Source organism: Pleurodeles waltl, chromosome 6 (assembly GCF_031143425.1).
Source record: "Pleurodeles waltl isolate 20211129_DDA chromosome 6, aPleWal1.hap1.20221129, whole genome shotgun sequence".
In the NCBI taxonomy this organism is placed as follows: domain Eukaryota; kingdom Metazoa; phylum Chordata; class Amphibia; order Caudata; family Salamandridae; genus Pleurodeles; species Pleurodeles waltl.
In genome coordinates this window covers 1,555,762,349-1,555,783,817 of record NC_090445.1, presented here as the reverse complement: position 1 = coordinate 1,555,783,817, position 21,469 = coordinate 1,555,762,349, and the positions used below count along the sequence as shown (strand labels likewise).

Genomic DNA, 21,469 nt, shown 5'->3' with positions numbered 1-21,469 from the left:
GTACCTCGCCGGTCGCCAGATTGCTGGAGCGTTAGCCACCAGCCAGGTCACCAACAAGCACTGGCAAATGCAAGCAGGAACTGAAAAAGTTTTGCAATGTTCAGAGGACCAGCAAGGTCCAGGAGACTCTACCCAAGAGGGGGAGTCAGGACTGGCCCTCAGCACATAGGAAGGCCAGTAGAAGTCGATGGGGGCCCCAGAAATGACACATAGCAATGGACACAGGGAGTCACAAGGAGGCCTCAGCAGCACAACAAAACAGAAGTCCTACATCAAAGGAGTTGCCGAGTGCTGGGGACTGGGGCTTCTTGGTCCCTGAAGATCTTCCCTGGAAGAAGAGTCAACAAGCCTTTGCAAGTGCTACAGTTGCAATGCACAGGGGTTCCAGTACAGTGGCAGGAGCAGGGGCCCACAGTCTCCCAAATTGGTCAGAAGGCAAGGAGGACCCAGAGGAAGCCACAGACTCACCACCTGTGAAGCAGAGCCTTTCGATTTTTGTGGAACAGTAGACCCCACCAGCCGGTCAATATTGTTGTGAGTTGCCTGAGGTTGCAGGGGAGTGACTCCACTCCAAGGGAGATTCATTCGTGCTTCCAGGTGCAAACAGAGTCCTTGTGACCTGGAGGATGCACAGCCTTGGATTTTTCAGGATTCTTGTAGCATCCGGAGAGACAATGTTGCAATGGGAGCCTTCCCATCAGGCGCAGTCGTGTTTGGATTCCAAAGCAGACCAGCAGCGGTTCCAGAGGCCAGGAGCAGAAGATGTCCTGTAGAAAGTTTCTTGGAGAGTCTTGGAGAGACCCACCCGCGAGGGAGCACTTAAATAACCCTATTAGGGGTTTGGTCACTCTCTGAAGTGACTCACCTATCAGAGGGGTTCAGGGACGTCATCTACCTGGCCCAACCAACCAGATGCTCCCAACGGTCTCAGCCCATCTTGTTTCCAAGATGGCAGAATCAAGTGGCCACCTGGGAGAGCACTGGAGCTGGACATGGGGGATGAGGGGGGTCACTCCCCTGTCCTTTGTGTAGTTTCGCACCAGAGCGGGAAACGGGGGTGCCTGGACTGGTGCAAACCGGTTTATGCAAGGAGGGCACCAAATGCGCCCTTCAAAGCAGTCTGGTGGCACTCAGAGGCCATCTCACCCCAGCCCTTAGACACCTAATACACAGGTGGAGGTGGTCACACCTCTCCCTTGCAGGAAACCCTTCGTTCTGCCACTCTGGCCTGAGCCAGGCTCACCAGCAGGTGTGCAGAACAGTGTGTGGGGTCAGCAGCAGCTTGTGCTGGCAGCTAGCCCCCATAAAGCTGCACATGCAGAACTGGGGGATCTTCTAAGGAACCCCCAGAGTACATGGTATCATGCAACTAACACTGGAATCTGTGTACTTGCATGATTCCAAAATGTTTGATACCAAACATGCCTAGGTTTGGGGAAGCCATTACGTAGTTGGACCAGTCATGATGAACAGTGTACACTACATACCTTAAGATGGCTTCCCCTCACTTAGAGTCCAGGAATTGGCCTCTGGTCTGTAGGGTCACCCTGATCATGCAGGGGTACCCTCACACTTAGGGAAATGCGCCCTGCCGTTGGGCTGAAGGGCCTACCAGTGGGGTGGCGTATAGTGTATGAGTGCGGTGACCAGGTTCGGTGGTGAAAAGGTGCATGCACCATTTCACGCAGGCTGCAATGGCAGGCCTGCAGACACAGTTTGCATGGGCTCTCAAGGGTGGCACAATACATGCAGCAGCCCATGGGGAACCCCTGGTATACCAATGACCTGGGTACCATATACTAGGGACTTACATAGGTGCACCAATATGTCACTTGTCTTTGTATTACGTTTACCAGCAACCAAATTTAGTGGAGAGAGCGCAGTCACTGGGGTCATGGTTAGCAGGATCCCAGTAAACTACAGTCTAAACACCCTGACATCAGGCAAAAAGTGGGGGTAATTATGCTAGAAAGATGGCTCTACAGTAATATGTTCATTAAGTCGGGCCCTGGGACATCCGGAGTAAAAGTCCTAAACACCCACGATTGGATCCAGTAGCCTCTTTGTACCCAGTGGGCCTCTGAAAGGGCGTCTGACATTTACTGAGAGATTTTCAGCTCATATCACATCAGTGGAACATTGACAGCTTTAACTGTGTAGCTGCAGACCCAAAATATGTCCCTAAATCTTGGAGTGCATCAAGGCATTTTGGATTGCTGTCTTATGGCGGTATAGGTTAGGATGTGGTGAGACAGTTTGTACTATGAAAGTGGAGGTTGGCTGTCTTTTGGCGGTTTGGGGTTGAAGAGCTCAGTGACAAGCAGGATTAAGCTAGAGAAAGCTGTAATGAAGAAGGAGGCAAACTATTGTCTAAGGTAGATTGATGTAGTTGAAAGTGAACAGCTGTATATTGAACCTTTACTGCTTGTTTGCCCTGAGAGGATTTATAATGCCCCCCTTAGGATTAAGTTACAGCTAGGCTGTGCCGAGGTAATTGGTTGAGGAACCCAGTCATAAGATATCCTTGCATGTTCTGGAACTGCTAGAGCCTGTGGAGCATTGCAAGGCTGTGCTGCAGGAAATGTAATTCTGCTGTTCCCAGTTGGTATTGGAGCTGCCACGTGAGAACTGTGCTACAGGTAGAAAGAAAGAGCTCTCCTCTCCCAGGAAGGTGAGCTCAGCTCAGCTCTCCTGAAATGGAATGGGTTTGACTACCTGGTGAGAACTTGCATGTCAGGAGGGTGAAGCATGCTTTTCCTTGTGTCCTTTGGGAGTTGGATGCTACCACAATGTGCTGCATACCTCACAGAAGCGCTCATTGTTTTTTTCTTACAGGTTGCAATGACTAGAGAAAAATTCCCAGAGAAGATTCCATTCCGACTCACACGAATGTTGACCAACGCCATGGAGGTAAGAGTGAAAACTGTCTGAGAGCAGTGGGGAAAATCATTACTAGAATTCATCTTTGTGTGGCGCAAACCAAGGAGTTGTAAGGCAAAGCTACAGAATAATAAACTTTAGTCTTTCAGAGAAGATAGAGAAGTGGTAAGTCTTGATAAGCCTGGAGTTCATTTACAGTGACTCTATCTGCTAAATGCTTATGTTCTCCACTCCATAGCTTTCATTGTCTGAAACTCCTTGCTGCCTGTTCTATAGTGTAGCTCAAATTCTTATCATCACTGCTGCCTCATGCTAAAGTTGAGCTTGGCATTGTTCTGTACATAAGCCCCTTTTTGTGCTGCAGGGAAGCCACACATTTGTATTACAAACAGGCTGCTCTTTTATGCTGCAGACAAGTAACTGATCTATGCACACTTTGTGTGATGAATGCCAGTAGATCCCTGGCAACTTAAGTCATCTCTTATAGAACACGACCACGGTTGAAGGGACATGTTCACTGAGACTTTTTCCCTTTCTGAAGGTGACAGGGCTGGATGGGAATTACAGAATCACATGCCATACGGTCATGGAAGTGATGCGGGAGCACAGGGACAGCGTCATGGCAGTGCTGGAAGCCTTTGTGTATGATCCCCTACTGAACTGGAGATTGATGGACAGTGAGTATTTTGCTGCTTTGGAAAGTAAGATGTGAAAACAAAAATGCCACCCACTTAAAATTCATTCTGAGATATGGTCCACAAATCAGCTTTAATTACTATAACTTAACTTTAAACAAGATTTCAGCAGCCACCTATGCTTTGAACTGCTAAATAATACCTTATGGCTTTGGATTCACTCCATAGCACTGCTGTCCTCTTCTCTTTAAAGCCAGTTGGCTAGGGTCTTTACAACCACTATGGTGTTTACAAACACACATCCAATATAGGTATGTCCTGCATCTAACAGTGTTGAAAAGGTCACCACACATCAAGTCTGTAAAGATTTTCCTTTTAGTGCTTAGGGTTTTGGTGTTTTTGTGTTTTGGGCAAAAGTGTGTTCTTCTAGAATAGGGTGGTCAAAAAGATCTAAATTGTGCAACTGGCTCATCATGTGAATACTTTCAGTTTAGTGGTACTAGGTCGTCATGGTTAGGGACTTAATAGGTTCAATGAGCCAGATTCTCACAACTGACTTTCCTTATAGAGAATTCTAACAGCATATTGTTAATTTCCGCAGGCACCGAACCGGATCCTGAAACTTTGATAGCAATTTCCTCACATGCTAGCAGTTGTTGTCATGTGGCTGTAAATTGGATCCATCACGCCTTGAATGTGATGTCAGGGCCACTATATCTGCCCTACCTCTGCACACTGACATCCATTCCTTTCTTTCTGCATCTTCTGATGCGAATCCATGGCTTTTCAAATCCTGTCACCCTTGACAGAGAAATCTTCTCTCAAATTTAACCAGTGTGCAAGGAACATTCCCCACCAAAAACAGCAGATTTTAAACCATATCTGTCTCTGGTGCCGCGGTCCCTGGCATGACTCTGCATCGAGTGACTGCTGCTAAAAGATGAATAAGAAGGCCATCCGACCCAGATTGCTATGTAACAGTTTACATATAGACCTTTTTAGATCTCCATATACGATGCTGATCTGTACACAGGTACGCCTCCTGTTGAAGTGTCAAGAGGGTCCTGCAAGTGCAATGCAAGTTGTTACAAACAATGAAACTGTGAAAAAGTAAACAAGTGATTTAAAAAAAAAAAAGAAATGCAGCCATCTGGGACCGTAAACCCAAACTCGTTGTCACAGAACTTCTAGGAAGTTGAAGAACGCCAGGTGTCTCTGTGAAAGTCAAGGGCGCAGTCATCTTCTTGCTCCAGAGACCTTTCTCTGAACAGTGTGTCACCGAGGTGCCAGGGTTCAAGTAAGTCCAAATAAAACACAGCTCAGCCACGTCCTGCCACTCCCATCACTTGTAGTGGAGCAACACACTGAACACCCCAAGGCCACGGAGTCAGTCCCCCTTTTGAATCCTATTCTGGCACTTATCCCTATGGCACTGACTTCCCTAGGCCATGCCTCGGCAACTGCTAGAGCTCACGTAGGCCTTAGCCACGATCTCTGGTGCCCCACCAGATCACTCGGAAGCGCCTTTGGGCCCTAAGAATGCGAAGTGGCCTCCAGTCGGGTTACCGCCGGTGTATCCGTCCCCGACTGCACCTCTAAACCTCACTTCGAGGCCTGCTCTTGCTTCTAGCATGGCTCTACCAAATAAAGTTCAATTTCAATGTTACATGCCACCCATGGTGAAATGATTGACACCTCATTTCCGGGTTTTGACACCAGCTCCAATGTCACTGACGTCGGACGTCAGTCCCATTTTATTGGACTGTGAAATTGTTTCCACCACCCCTAGGTAATGGCCTTCTATCTATTCCTGTTTCCACCTCAAAAAGTCTTGACCACCTGAAGATGATGATGGTGGTGATGAAGGCACCCGCTATGATGATGAAAACCTTTTCCTAGATTTGCAGGATGCCATTGGACTGGACACCTCTCCAGACGTTAGACTCCTAACCCAAGTATGCCCACAGAGCAGTCCCCCCTCCATTGCAACAGTGATCAGGAGTGCAGCAGACGTTTTGGACCTTACTAGGCGCACAATAGAGGTAAAGACTAATGTGTTAATGCAAATGCCTACTCCTGGGCAAGCAGCACAAGATCTCCTTCTGCCCTTCAGTGAGGCATGTATTGATGTACTTGTGCGAACCTGAGCAAAGACAAGATCCTGCCCCCCAGACAGCACCTCTGAGAGAGCTTAGTGGTGCAACAGTCCAAAAGATCCTCATCCCTAATGCCTTTCCTACAACCCCTCCAGACAGAGAATCAAAACATATGAAGACATTTGTCAAGAATATGTTCTGGTCTACCAGCCTTGCTCTGAGATCCATCAACACTAGTTGCTTTCAGTGCACATGCATTTTGAGGCAGAATGACAGATATCTTGCCAGCAGTCCCGGAGAGTACCTCGTCACTGATTGCAGGACACATAAAGTACGCAATTTGTTCATGTCTGGGTGCGTAAGACTGTCTGTGTAGGGCAGTTGGGAACAGTGGGGTGGTTCAGCATCACACCTTGATTCACTCCTTGTGCTTCTCCAATGGTGTTTAATTATCCTTGATGGATATGCCCTTTGAAGGCTCCATGCTGTTTGAAAAAAGGTGGACTCGGCCTTGGAAAGATTTAAAGAGAACAAAGCCACTGCTCGCTCTCTCAGTAATTTCACCCCTTTCAGGCTTCAGCAGGAGATTGCAGCAAAGGTAATGCCAAAATCTGCCTCAGCAGCAACAGGCCTCTCAGTCCTTTCAGGGTATAGGCTGGGGATCAGACCGACAGCGTCCAGGCCCCCAAGACAAGGTTCTACCTAAACCCCAGGCCCCCTTCCTGCAGTCACTGCTAAACACCTTTAATTCGCCTTTGGCAGCTCACTCTGGCCTAAAAGGGAGGATGTGTCACTTTTTACCTCCCTGAGTGGAGGAGCATTACACCCGACCAATGGGTGCTCCAGATCATGTTACACCGTTACTCCTTGCCCTTCCTGTCACATCCCCCAGATACGCCATCCACAACTGCAACAATTCCTGGAGGACCACTTAGCCATACTCTATGGGGAAGTTCAGGCTCTCTTGGCCAAGAGATCAATAGAGAGGTGTAGGGAGCTGCCTCTGTATATACTATATCAAAATGAGATAGTGTGCACAGAGTCCAGGGGTTCCCCAAAAGGCTTGAAAGAGGCAATAATAGATTTTACTAATGCTCTATTTGTGGTAGTGTGGTCAAGCAGTTAGGCTGATCAGAGGGTAGTGTTAAGCATTTGTTGTACACACACAAGCAGTAAGTGAAAACACACACTCAATGACAACTCCAGGCCAATAGGTTTTTATATAGAAAAATATTCTTTTGTTAATTTATTTTTAGAACCACAAGATTTATTTAGCAGGTAAGTACGTTAAATGAAAGGTACTTTGCATAGTAATACTTAGGACTTTGAATAGATTCAGTATTGTACACAGTTTTCTTTAAAATGGCAGAAAGCTATTTTAAAAGTGGACACTGCAATTTTTAACATTTTCTGGGGGAGGTAATTACAGTGCAGTTTCTGAGGTAAGTACCACACTTAGGGGTTCAGTCTCTGGGGCATAGGTAACCCACCGTTGGGAGTTCAAGGAAACCCCAAACACCCAGCACCGGCAATACAGGGCCGGTCAGGTGAAGAGGTCAAACAGGAGCCAAAATAACGTGGTCGCCTATGGAGACAGGGGGTACTCCGGTTCCAGTCTGCTTGCAGGTAAGTACCTGCGTTGTTGGAGAGCAGACCAGGGGGGTTTGGAGGAGTACTGGAGGGGCCCCAAGTAGGCACAAAAACCACACCCTCAGTGGCACGGGGTGGCCGGGTGCAGTCTGCTAACAGGGTGTCAGGTTCTCAATAGAACTCTATGGAGGGGCGCAGGGTCACTTAGGTGCTGCAGGCAGGGCACAGGGGGGCCTCTCAGGCAAGCCACAACTGGGCAAGGGTGAGGGTCGCCTGCTGGTCATTGCTGCCCGGGTGGTCGGTTTCTCGTGGGCCTGGGTGCTTCGGGTGCAGTGCTTCTCCAGGCGTCTGATATCTTTGTCCCTGGCAGTCGCGGTCAGGGGGGTCCTCAGGATTCCCTCTGCAGGTGTCATTGTGGGGGTGCAAAGAGGTCAGCCTAGGGTGGACACATCGTCAGTCGCCTGGGGGTCCTCTCTGGATAGTTAGTTTCTCTGGACACAGGCCGGGGGCGTCGGGTGCAGAGTAGTTGGACTCCCGCTTCTGAAGTGAGAGACCCTTTAAAGTTGGTTTCTTGGTTTTCTTCTTGGACAGGTCCGCTGTCCATGGGAGTTTCTTGGTCCGTGGTGATGCAGGCAGTCCCCTGGAGGCTCTTCGTGTTGCTTCTTTTCTTGCTTCTTTTCTTGCAGCTTTACGAAGCAGGAAACGGGCCGGTAGGGCTGGGGCTGAGTCAGTTGGTGTTTCTTTCTATTCTCTGCGGGGTTTTTTATCTAAGCAGTCCATCTTCTTTCTTGAGATTGTTAGGAAATCTGAAGAGCTGGGTTCAGGGTTGCCCCTAAATACTAAATTTAGGGGTGTGTTCGGCTCAGAGAGCAGTAGACAATGGCTACTGTCCCTGGGGGTGGCTACACCCTCCTTGTGCCCACTCCCTCTGGGGAGGGGGCACATCCCTATTGGTCCTAATCCTCCTAAACAAGATGGAGGATTTCTCAAGGAGGGGGTCACTTCAGCTCTGGTCACCTAAGGGTTGGACCTGGCTGGAGGGTTGACTCCTTGTTTTTCTCATTATCCCTCCAGACTTGCCGCCAAAAGCGGGGGATCGTCTGGGGGTGGGGCGTGCATCTCCACTAGCTGGCCTTTGAGGCTCACCACCAGGTGTTACAGTTCCTGCAGGGGGAGGTGTGAAGCACCTCCACCCAGGACAGGCTTTGTTTCTGACCACTGAGTGCACAAAGGCACTCATCCCGTGTGGTCAGAAACGCATATGGAAGTGGAAGGCTGGAAGAGACCGGTCAGCCCTCTGTGTGCATTTTTCAATAAATTGTGCTGAGAAGTTTGATACCAAACTTACCAGTATTCAGTGTAGCCATTTTGTGCCGTGGAGTTCGTAATGACAAACTCCCAGACCATTTACTCAGTATGGCTACCCTGCACTTACAATTTCTAAGAATTTACTTAGACACTGTAGGGACATAGTGCTCATGCAGCTATGCCCTCACCTGTGGTATAGTGCACCCTGCCTTAGGGCTGTAAGGCCTACTAGAGGGGTGACTTACCTATGCCACAGGCAGTGGTTTGTGGGATTGGCACTCTGAGGGGAGTGCCATGTCGACTTTGTCTTTTCTCCCCACCAGCACACACAATCTGCAAAGTGGTGTGCATGTACTGAGTGAGGGGTCCCTGAGGGTGGAAACAAAGGTACAGTTTTAGGGAAAGAACACTGGTGCTGGGGCCTGGTTAGCAGGGTCCCAGCACACTTCTAGTCAAAGCTGCCATCAACACTATGCAAAAAAGTGGGGGGTGACCATGCCAATAGTGGCATTTTCCTACAAGAGGGTACTGCCATCAGAGACCAGGACTGGTTGTTATTCCTGTTATTTTATAGTGCTGGAAGGACAAGTTGAAAATGCTCACCCTGATCCACATCCTGTCTGCTCTGGATCCAGGATACTGGATGTTAGTGTTGGATTTGCAGGATGCCTACTTCCACCTCCCCATCCTGCAATCCCACAGACGGCACCTGTGGTTTCAAGTCGTCTTTCAGTTTTCAGTGCTCTCTTTGACCTTATCAGTGCACCTTGGGCGTTTACATAGGTGATGGTGGTGATTATTGCTCATTTGCTGACTTTGGGAATACCAGTCTTCCCCTACCTCGACAACTGAATTCTGAAGGCAGGCTCACTTCAAACAGTTGAATGTCACCTCCAGACAAAAGCGAACTTCTTTACATCATTGAGCTTTTCCATCAAGGTGCCTAAGTCACACCTGACTCTTTCACAATTGCAATTTCCTCGGAGCCACTGGGTATCCTGCTGTTTCGGACTTTTCTTCTGATTCAATGAATTCAGGACAATCAGTGTAGGAAGTTGGCTCTGTATATACTATCTCAAAGTAAGAGATAGTGTGCAAAGAGTCCAAGGATTCCTCTTAGAGGTAAGATACTGGCAAAATTAGATAATTCTAATGCTCTATTTTGTGGTAGTGTGGTCGAGCAGTAGGCTTATCAGAGGGTAGTGTTAAGAATGTGTTGTACACACACAGGCAATAAATGAGGAACACACACTCAAAGACTTAACTCCAGGCCAATAGTTTTTATATAGAAAAATATCCTTTCTTAATTTATTTTAGAACCACAAGATTGAAGATTTGAAGTAAATGCATAAAATGCAAGGTACTCCACATAGGTAAGTAAGGAACTTTGAATTAGAGCAGTAACATACACAGTTTTAGTTAAAATGGCAATAAGCTATTTTAAAAGTGGACACTGCAAAAATCAACAGTTCCTGTGGGAGGTAGGTATTGGTTAGTTTTTCAGGTAAGTAAGGCACTTACAAGTTCAAGTTTCTAGGCATAGTCAGCCCACCGTTGGGTGTTCATGGCAACCCCAAAGTCACTGCACCAGCAAAACAGGGCCCGTCAGGTGCAGAGGTCAAAGAAGGGCCCAAAACATATAGGCGCCTATGGAGAACAGGGGTGCTCTGGTTCCAGTCTGCCAGCAGGTAAGTACCTGCATCTTCGGAGGGCAGACCAGGGGGGTTTTGTAGAGTACTGGGGGGGACAAAAGTAGGCACACAAAACACACCCTCAGCTGCACGGGGGCAGCCGGATGCAGTGCGCAAAGCAGGCATCGGGTTTTGAATAGGAATCAATGGAGGGACCCGGGGGTCACTCTAGCAGTACAGGCAGGGCACAGGGGGGCTGCTCGGCCCAGCCACTGACTGGGCTAGGCAGAGGGTCACCTGAGGGTAACTCCTGCGCTGGAGTTCAGTTCCTTCTGGTCCTGGGGGCTGCGGGTGCAGTGCTTGGTCCAGGCATCAGGTTCCTTGTTACAGGCAGTCGTGGTCAGGAGGAGCCTCTGGATTTTCTCTGCATGCGTCGCTGTGGGGGTCCAAGGGGTTGTCTCGGGCTACTCACGAGGTCGCAGTCGCCTGGGAGTCCTCCCTGTAGTGTTGGTTCTCTGGAGCTCGAGCCGGCGTCGGATGCAGAGGGTGAAGTCTCACGCTTCCGGCGGGAAGAGTGAAGTCTTTAAAAGTTGCAAGAAAGTTGCAAAGTTGTTGCTGTTTTTGAACAGTGCCACTGTTCACAGGAGTTTCTTGGTCCTTCGGGTTCAGAGCAGTCCACTGAGGCTTCAGAGGTCGCTGGTCCCTGTGGGTTGCGTCGCTGTGCAGTTTTCTTTGAGACTGGAGACAGGCCTGTAGGGCTGGGGCCAAAGCAGTTGTTGTCTCCTTTGTCTTTGCAGGGCTTTCAGGTCAGCAGTCCTTCTTCTTTGTGTAGGTTGCAGGAATCTGATTTCCTGGGTTCTGGGTTGCCCCTAAATATTGAAGTAGGGGTGTGTTTAGGTCAGGGGGGCAGTAGCCAATGGCTACTGTCGTGGAGGGTGGCTACACCCTCTTTGTGCTCCCTCCCTGAGGGGAGGGGGGCACATCCCTAATCCTATTGGGGGAATCCTCCAAAACCAAGATGGAGGATTTCTAAAGGCAGGGGTCACCTCAGCTCAGGGCACCTTAGGGGCTGTCCTAACTGGTGGGTGACTCCTCGTTTTTCTCATTTTCCTCACCTGCCTTGCCGCCAAAAGTAGGGGCAGTTGCAGGAGGGGTGGAAATCTCCACTATCTGGGATGCCCTGGGGCGCTGTAACAGAAGGCATGAGCCTCTGTGGCTCACCTCCAGGTCTTAAAGTTCCTGCAGGGGGAGGTGAGAAGCACCTACACCCAGTGCAGGCTTTATTTCTGTCCTCAGAGAGCACAAAGGCTCTCACCCCAAGTGTCAGAAACTCGTCTCATGGCAGGCTGACACAGACCAGTCAGTCCCGCACTGAAGGATTGGGTAAAATACAGGGGGCATCTTCTAAGATGCCCTCTGTGTGCATTTTGTAATAAATCCAATACTGGCATCAGTGTGGGTTTATTATTCTGAGAAGTTTGATACCAAACTTCCCAGTATTGAGTGTATCCATTATGGAGCTGTGGAGTTCGTTTTGACAAACTCCCAGACCATATACTTAATATAGCCACACTGTACTTACCATGTCTAAGAATAGACTTAGACACTGTAGCGGCATATTGCTCATGCAGCCATGCTCTCACCTGTGGTATAGTGCACCCTGCCTTAGGGCTGTAAGGCCTGCTAGAGGGGTGGCTTACCTATGCCACAGGCAGCATTTTTGACGCATGGCATCCTGAGGGGGATGCCATATCGACTTTGCCTTTTTCTCCCCACAACACACACAATCTGCAATGGCAGTGTGCATGTGTTAGTTGAGGGGTCCCTTAGGGTGGCACAACATATGCTGCAGCCTTTAGGGATCTTCCTTGGTCACAGGGCCCTTGGTACCACTGGTACCTTTTACAAGAGACTTATCTGTGTGCCAGGGATGTACCAATTGTGGAACAATAGTAAATTTTTAAGTGAAAGAACACTGGTGCTGGAGCCTGGTTAGCAGGGTCCCAGCGCACTTCTCAGTCAAGTCAGCATCAATATCAGACAAAAAGTGGGCAGTAGCTGCAACAGGGAGCCATTTTCCTACAATCAGACTATGATCCATATATTTCAACCCTTGACTTGGGTCTTGGCGAGAGCAGCTCTGGAGTTTTGGGGCATCTTGTCCTCCTTCATCCTGCTTGTGAACCAAGACTGGTGGCAAATGTAGGTTCTTCAGTGGGATCTGAAGACTCAGTGGGCTTAGCACCAAGGGGATCTGTCAAAGTCTATCCACATGTTGAAGGAGACTGCAAAAGACCTCGCCGGCCGCATAAAGAACATTCTGTTGGGCCGGCGGGTGGAAACATGGAGCCCCGTCAATGACTCAGTGCGGCGGGTGCAGCAGCACCCGTCGCACAGATCACTGCCCGTAAGTGACCTGCGCGACGGGGCACTGCACGAGGGCCCCTGCACTGCCTATGCCAAGTGCATGGGCAGTGCAGGGTCCAACAGAGGGCCCCTGGAGTACCCCTTCCGCCAGCCTTTGCCTGGCGGGGGAACCTGCCAGGGAAAGACTGGGGGAAACAGTGTACATTATCCGGAGGGCAGCACTGCTTGCAGCGCTGCCCTGTCGGATAATGTAATCCGTCATCGTCAGACTGCCTGTCAGCGGTAGCCTAGCAGTGGCGGAGGGCCGCCACAGGCAGCCCTCCCTGTGTTAATAATATGGCAGTTCAGACCGCCATGCTGGTGGCAGTCTTTTCCGCCGACGCCGGCATGGCGATCTGAACCGCCAAGAACGTAATGAGCCCTTATGTCTTTGGAAGAGACTGAATAATCAGGGTATTTTTCTGTTTGCTTAGCACCAGGAAGGATTTTCACATGCCAGGGCAGATGAAGTCAGCTGTTGTTGCCTAGCGAATCACAAATGGCAGTTTCACTCTGAGATGGCACAGTGCATCTTCCAGCGATGGGGATAACAGTGACTCAATCTGTTCGCCACTGCGGAAAAAGTACATTGTCCATGCTTTTGCGTGTTGGAGTTCCAAGGGTTTTTCTTCTTTGGAGTAGCCATCTGTCTGCACTGAGGTTCGGGACGCCTGTAGGCCTCTCCTCCCCTACCTCTCCTGCCGTAATTCTGAAAAAGTTCAAGAAACAGTGGACCCTTGTTGTTCCAGTGGGGCTGGGCGAGGCAAGTATGGTACCTGGAGCTTCTGGCCATGAGCATTTGTCCTCCGATCAGGCTGCCCCTTCCGGAGACCTCCTGTCAGTGAAACAAGGCAGGGTCCTCCATCCACATCTGCACATCTTGCATCTCCAAGCGCCGAGATTGAACAGCGATAGCTGCTGGCTTTTGATCGCCCTCTCAAAATGGTTGGTGTCAGTCTGTCAGCAAGGAGTCCATCCACCTAAACAGTATGTGAAGGACACTGGAAGAAGTTTGTTGCTTGGTGTTCCTCCCATAACATCCAACCTTTGAAAACAAAGTTGCTTGACGTCCTGTTGTTTAGCTTATCTCTAGTCCAGCAAGGCCTTGCTGGAGCACCAATTAGGGGTATCTCTCTTGCCTTTTGGCCTTTTTTATGTTCACCAGATCACCCATCATTTTTTAAATTACCTGTTGTGATTCTTTTCTGAAAAAAGCCCATCCACATATTTTTGCCAACACCTTTTGTGATCCGCAGTGGGCCTTAATTTGGCTCTTGCTTACCTGATGTGCACTCCCTTTGCTCCAATGCACAGCTGACCTCTACGCCTGGAATCCATCTAGACTGTGTTCCTCATTGCTATTAAATCTGCAAGACGAGTGAGTGAACTCCAGGCCACGTCCGTCTAACAGCCATGCACACCGCCAATTGGTCCTCCAGACAAAAGCTGCTTTTCTGCAATCCCTCGCCTTGCAGGCTTTTAATGCTCCACCTCACCCCTCTGAGGAGGAATAATAGATCCATTGTCTTAACCCTAAGAGGGCCCTCAGTTTTCACATTGATCAGACCGGCGATCATTATTTTCAATGATCAACTGTTTGTGGGCTTCTCTGGTGGAAAGCAGTGCATGAGGGAACCATCTTTCTATGTATTGCACTATTTATTAAGATCTGGTATAGGCTAGTCAAAAGCAGCCCCCAGAAGGTTTGCACACTCATTCAAACAAAGTGGTGGCTGCTACCACTGCTCTGGCACGCAGAGTGCCAGTTTTGGACCTCTGGATGGCTGCTACTTGGGCAAATTTCCACTTGTTCATGAAACACTGTTGCCTGCACAACCAGGGCCAGTGAGATAGGCATTTCACCCAGTCTGTACTGCAGGAATACCTGGTCTGTGCCATTCCATAGACCTACTAGTGGAGGAGGTACTGCTTTGGTATATATTTACAAGATGAGGAACCTGCAGTTAGACGTCTCTATCAATACAATAAGTTACTTAACGTCAGTAACGCCTTTTCTAGTAGGGACTCTAACTGCAGATTCCTCACTGACCCACACTCCTTCCCATTCTGTGGAGTGGACTTATACTGTACGTTAATAAGATCTCATTCTAGTCGTCTTCCCACGATCATATTGTGATTTCTATAGGCTCTGCGCCTCACAGCGTGGACAGAGATTAGGAAAATAGTAGCTTACAGAGGTGCTGTAGATGTAGTGGCCCTTCTGTCACATTAAGGACAGAGCTGAGTTGTATAACGTCACCTACTGGCAAGGAAGGTAATTGATGTCAGAATTTTCAGATCCAATCTGGCACCTGAGGAAATTCACAAGGTGAGAAATCTGCAGATAGATGGAGTCTCTACCAGAAAAGGCATTACCAAAGGGTAAGTAACTTGTTTGTCACTGTCAAGATTGGGGTTCTAGGAGGGACCATCTAGTGGCTGTGTATCAAGAGTGGTCCCTCAAGCTTATGGGGGCCCGGCGCTCAACTCCACATAGGTCCCAGTCTTGCTCAAGGAGAAGGTCTCAAGACCGGTCTCAAGAGCCACCACTACCCATCTTCTTCAAAGTCTTCGGGTCAAGGTAAGAAGAAGCCGAAAAAATCCCGTCATCCTTCGACTTCACCCCGTCGCTCGGCTGATGCGACGCGGGAGGAGCATTGACGAGGCCTCTGTCTTTGGAGTCTGCTTTTGGGTCCGCTCCACGCCTCCCCGAGTTTCCGAGAGCCGGGGTGACACCTGCCCAATAAAAATAATTTTATGAGGCCATGCGCCTAGTTTTTCGGGCAGCCCGACCCCATTACGGCGCCTTTGGGCCCAAGGGGTTCGGTTGGGGGGGGCCTTTGGGTTCTGCGCTGGAGGCTCTGGCCACTAAAGACCCCTCCGGATCCGCTCTCGGATCCCCACCAATGCCAGTCGTACCATTGAGACCTTCCCCAGCGCCGGTTCGATTGTCAACGCTCCCTCCTTCGGTGGTGGCCACCATCTGCGTCAACCCAAACCTGATCCCTGATGAGTCAGAGTGGGACCAGCGTCGGCCAATGCCGCCTCCTTCGATGGGGCCCGTTCACCCCAGGTTGGATTCTGACCCTTATTCTTATGGGTTCGAATTCGGGGAAGGATTGGAGGGGTCCCTGGACCCTTATGAATAGCAGGATGACCCTAACTTGGACTGGGAGTTGGGGGAGGCCAGTGGTCTGATACCTCTCCAGATGTTGGCATGCTGTCTCCTCTTACCGTGGCTACGGCAGAGGGAGCAACTTATTCCATGGTGATCAGTAGGGTGGCTGAGGTCCTCGGCCCTAAGCTGCCTACTTTTCAGGTCAGGTCTAATCTCCTGATGGAGGTGCTTCAACCATGGGCTTCCACAGCTGAGCCTGTTCTTCCATTCAATGAAGCCCTCACCAAAGTCCTTTTAGGTACTTGGTTCAGACCCAACAAAGAGGCTCCTGTAAACAGGACAATCGCAAGGCACTATCGGCTCGCCCAAACAACCCTAAATTCCTGTCCCAAGACTCCACGCCTTAGAGCCTTGTTATCCAGGCATCCTCATCCTTGGGCACTTGTCTGTCTGCACCTCCGAATTGGGAATCAAAAAGGCTGGAACAATTTGGGAAGAAGATGTTTTCTTCCTCCAGTCTCGCACTGCGGTCAGTGAATACCTCTCTGTGGGATACGGTTGCGCAAGTTCTGCTGCAGATACCGGACGAGGCCCTTGCTATTGTCTCCCAAGCTGTCACGGATGGGAGAAGCGCAGCAAAGTTCACTATCCAATGTGGTCTGGACACAGCTGACTCTCTGGGTAGATTGGTTGCAATGAGGGTGGCCTTGAGGCGCCACGCCTAGCTACGTACATCTAGTTTCTCAGGGGTTGTCCAACAGACTCTTGTGGACATGCCCTTTCATGGCTTCCGTCTCTCTGGAGGCAGACTCGGCACTGGAGATGTTCAAGGGCCCCCGGGCTATGGCTCGGTCCCTCGGCCTTTCCACTGCCCTTCTTACCTAACAGTCCGCCTTTTGCCCTTTTCGTGGCCATGGAAGGGACTCCCTGTTGCATCCCTTTCCCAGCCACCATGCCACCCGTGCTGTTCAGCAGCTTCGTGGCCAGGGACGTGGAATCCCTCATGGTTGTGTGACAGGGAATCAGAGGTCTGTACAGTCCACCCCTATCCCTGCTGCTGCCGCCTCCAAACACTCCTAGTCCTTCCCCTCACTCTATTCCAGTTGGCAGCAGGATTCGCCATCACTTGCCCCACTGGGAATCCATCACTACGGACAGGTGGGTTTTGCAGATTGTTCAAAGGGGCTACTCCCTCCCCTTCAAATCTGCCCCACCAGCCATGCCTCCATCATTCAGCCATATACCAGAGGATCATTTTGCACTTTTTCGCCAGGAAGTTGCAGCTTTTTTGGCCAAGGGAGCCATGTAGAGGGTCCCTGCGCCAAAATTTGGTCATGGTTGTTATTCCCGCTACTTTCTGGTGCCCAAAAAAGACAAGGGCTTACGTCCTGTGCTAGACCTTTGGGCCCTCAATCTCTTCCTCAAGAAGGAGAAATTAAAAATGCTCACCTTGGCTCAGGTCCTGTCTGCTTTGGACCCAGAAAACTGGATGGTAGTGTTGGATTTGCAGGACGCTTATTTCCATATTCCTGTCCTGCCTGCCCACAGACGCTACCTATGATTCGTGGTAGGTCACAAGCACTGTCAATTTACTGTGCTCCCCTTTGGCCTTACCAGCGCCCCTCGGGGTGTTCACGAAAGTGAATGGCGGTGGTTGCAGCTCATCTGCACAGGTTGGGGGTTTTAGTCTTTCCCTACCTCGCCGATTGGCTGTTGAAGGCAAACTCGCCCCAGAAAGTCGTCTCCCACTTTCAGACTTCAGCGAACCTCCTGCACACTCTGGAGTTCACTATAAATGTACCGAAGTCACACCTAATTCCCTCTCAGACGCTCCCTTTCATCATGGGTTTCACTGAGACTGAATCTGAGGCTGCTGGGCATCATGGCCGCCTGCATCCTGCTAGTGACACATGCCAGGTGGCATATGCGGGCTCTGCAGTGAGACTTGAAGTTCCAGTGGGCACAGCATCATGGAAATCTCTCAGACATGGTCCAGATCTCAGAGGTGACTGAGAAAGACCTGCAGTGGTGGCTTTTGAATCGGGTCACCGGCAGATCCCTCTTCCTTCCCCAACCAGATCTGTCCTTAGTGACGGACGCATGGGCGAGGCGGAGATAAGAGGCCTCTGGTCTCCGGCGGAGTCTGGGCTCCATATCAGTCTACTGGAGCTCGGGGGGATCAAACTTGCATTGGAAGCATTTCTTCCCTCTCTCAAAGGGAAAGTAGTGCAAGCGTTCACAGACAACACTACCGCCATGTGGTACTGCAACAAACAGGGCGGAGTAGGGTCCTCGACCCTTTGTCAGGAGGTGCTACACCTCTGGACATGACTGGCACATCAGGACATCACCCTGGTGGTTCAACATCCGGCGGGCTCTCTGAACGCCAGAGCAGATGAACTCAGCTGTCAATGCATAGCCGATCACGAATGGCCTCTCCATCCGTAGGTGGCGCAAGTTCTCTTTCAGTAGTGGGGAGAGCTTTGGTTAGATCTGTTTGCCTCCGCAAATAATGCACAATGTCAGCTGTTTTGCGTGTTGGAGTTTCCAAGGCAGCACTCGCTCGGAGACGCTTTTCATCTTGAGTAGAACTCCTGCCTCCTTTCCGCCTATACCACTTCTGTCCAGAGTTCTCAGGAGGATCAAGAACAACCGGGCCCAAGTAATCTTGGAGGCTCCAGACTGGGCACAGAGAGTATGGTATCCAGAGCTATTGAGCATGGCCACCGATCCTCCACTCAGACTGCCCCTTCGGGAGGATCTTCTCTCGCAGCAACAGGGGACGGTTCTCCATCCAAACCTGTCCAATCTCCGCCTTCATGCATGGAGATTGAGCAACACCAGTTGACGGTTTTGATCTTCCACCCAAAGTTTGTGATGTAATCTTGGCAGTAAGACATCCCTCCACCAAAACGGTATACGCCTGACGTTGGCATAAATTTGTGGCATGGTGTACCAACAAATCTGTTGATCCCCTCTCTGCTCCTCTTTCTGAGGTTGTTTTGTTCATTCTTTCTTTGCCCCAGCAGGGCTCTGCTTTGGGCCCCTTCTAAATTTATCGGCTATCTCAGACTTTCTTAGGTTGCCTGATCAGCCTTAACTCTTTAAGTCTCCTATTCTTAGTAGATTTCTTAAGGGCCTCACCCATTTGTTTCCTCCCACTCTGTTGATCATGCCTAAGTGGGACCTCAATCTTGTTCTTACTTAGTTAATGTGTACTCCCTTTGAGCTGATGCACAATTGTCCCTTACGGCTCTTTACTTTCAAAACTGTTTTTCTTGTTGCCATCAGGCTCTATCTTCTAAGCCCCCATTTTTGTCTGTGCACCCTGACAAAGTGGTGTTACGCACTAAAGCTTCCTTTCTTCCCAAAGTCGTTACACCTTTTCATGTAGGCCAGTCCATCACTTTCACTTTGCCTACTTTTTATGCACTTCCACATCCTTTTCATGAGGAGGAGGGACTCCACCGCCTGAATCCAAAAAGAGCATTGGCGTTCTATCTCAATTGCACTAAAGATTTCCGGGTGGGCAATCAACTCTTTGTTGGATATACAGGTGCGGAGAAAAGAAGGCGGTGCAAAAATGTACCATCTCACAATGGGTAATTCTTGCATCAAAATCTGCTACGCTATGGCAAAGAAGCAACCCCCTGAAAGCTTGCGCGCTCATTCCACCAGAGCAACTGCTGCTTCCACAGCGTTAGCACGTGGCGTTCCTGTCCTGAATATCTGCCAGGCATCTACAGGGGCATCATTGCAGACGTTTACTAAACATTACTGCCTGGACAGTCAGGGTCGTAGGGACGGCTTCTTCAGTCATTTGGTCCTGCAGGACTTTCTAGTATGATCTTGGTTCGCAGCCCACCTCTGAGAATGGCATTGCTTGGGTATCTATTCTAAGGTAAGCAATCTGCAACTAGAAGTCTCTATCAGATGTACAAGTTACTTACCTTTGGTAACGATACATCTGGTAGAGACATATTCTAATTGCAGATTCCTTATTGACCCATCCATCCTCCCTGCTTGCGAACTGATTTCCAGGGACAGGGCTTCCCCATTCAAGACCTTAGCTCTGGCGCACCAATTTCAGTGTTCTTCATGGCTCATGAAAAGAAACTAACGTTACCGTGCTGAGGCGGCGTCTATGTACTACTCCAGATGTCATCACGGGAACGACAACGCCAATGACGCCCTCGGAGTCGACCGACACCACCTACCCACGCACAATTTATTGCTCGAAAAAAAAAATCTCCGGATCCAGTCTGACACCTGGGGGAAAATTCTAAGGTAAGGAGACTTCAACTAGAATATGTCTCTACCAGATATATTGTTACCGAATGTAAGTAACTTGTACGTCAAGTTTAATCAGTACTCCTAGTTGCACACACCCTTCGTTGTCATTGTTGTGGTTGCTGATCTAAAACCTAATTTTTGTCTTGTTCTCAAACAGACTATCTTTACAGACCAGCCAATGTGTTGTCTACAAATCAATAGGGAGTTTTGTTTAGGATTTAAGGCAAACAGTGACTAGTGGGAGAGAGCGTTTTTGTCAGCAGTGAGGAGAGCAACAGAAGCAGTCACAACTCCCACTGGCAACCCACTGGCAGCAGCCACAGTAAGTCGCAGTAAGGCCGAATCAGCACACCTGAACATGGCGGTGGACTAATACGCCGTAATAACAAGGGATTCAGCCCGCTACATTTAGAAACTATGAGCCTGATAATTTGTATTGACCTAAACTATGGATTCATATTGGTGAATACAACTAGCCTTGAAAAAATCCCAGGTGAACCCACCACTAGGGGTTAAAACGTGTTGGATGTCCGGTCACATGTCCAAAAGCCTTCATCCTAAAAAGACGTTAACAAATGCCACTGATCTCCAGGACAATCCAGGCTCCATACTTGACAAACTAGAAAACAGGCTGGTAATGTATATTTCAGTCACACACCAGATATCACACCATAGAGGATGTTGGCATTGGCTTTAGGGCAAATGGTATTTTCCCACCAAATTTGTCTGTGTAATACATATTGACACCACTAAAAGAGGGAATACTTGCATTACTTCACTTTTACAACACACTCTTGTGTAAAAAGAATATTCTTGTAATGGAGGATAACATGGATTAAATTGCGGAAGGGAATAAATGATTAGATCCCACCCCCAAAGTTACAGTAAAAACAAAACAGTCCCAAGTGCATAAAATGCCACTAAATAAACGGTCACCCCATAGCCGTCACTGGCAGGTTGACTGCCATTCTCCTCCATTTCCTCACTTCACTACACTTTCTGTCTGTGGATGAGAAAAGGAACATTTTAATACTAGCTTTGCTCCTCACTGAGTCATATGGGATATTTAAAGTTTGGAAGGATGGAAGAAGCCCCCATAAATTATCAGTTCACCCACCCCCTCCACTTTTGTAAGTGGGGGAAGTGACTGACTGCCAGCAGTAGCTCCACTGGTGGTCAGTCAAAGGTGGTGGACAGTGACTGCCATATTGCATGCATTGGGAGATCTGCCCTTTTTTAGGCATCCTCCTAGATGCATATTTTCCCTGCCTGGCTCTGCACAACCTTGGTTGGCAGACCGGTCCTGGAAAGCAAATAATGCCCCCAACTATCAAGACGAAATCTCCTTAAACTTAGGGGGTTTGCTTCTAAAAGCCATCTAGAGCACCTCTCACATCCACTGTAGCATTAGTGAATGCCAAGAGAAGTGCACCAGCATGACGACCAACTTAGTATTTTGCAAAAAAACAAAAGTTTATCTGCCGCACCAGTGGATGCACTTTCTTCAAAGAG

The 21,469-nt window shown here is 49.3% G+C and overlaps 1 protein-coding gene across 2 annotated transcripts in view; it reads left to right on the top strand.

The window, feature by feature from the left end:
• Positions 1-21,469, top strand: part of MTOR (mechanistic target of rapamycin kinase) — a 1,113,749-nt gene that overhangs the window by 1,048,002 nt on the left and 44,278 nt on the right. For both annotated transcript variants that reach the window (XM_069241238.1, XM_069241237.1), the window contains 2 exons: positions 2,836-2,910; positions 3,422-3,557. In XM_069241238.1, coding sequence (XP_069097339.1) covers positions 2,836-2,910; positions 3,422-3,557 — 211 coding nt within the window. The remainder of the gene's footprint in view (positions 1-2,835; positions 2,911-3,421; positions 3,558-21,469) is intronic.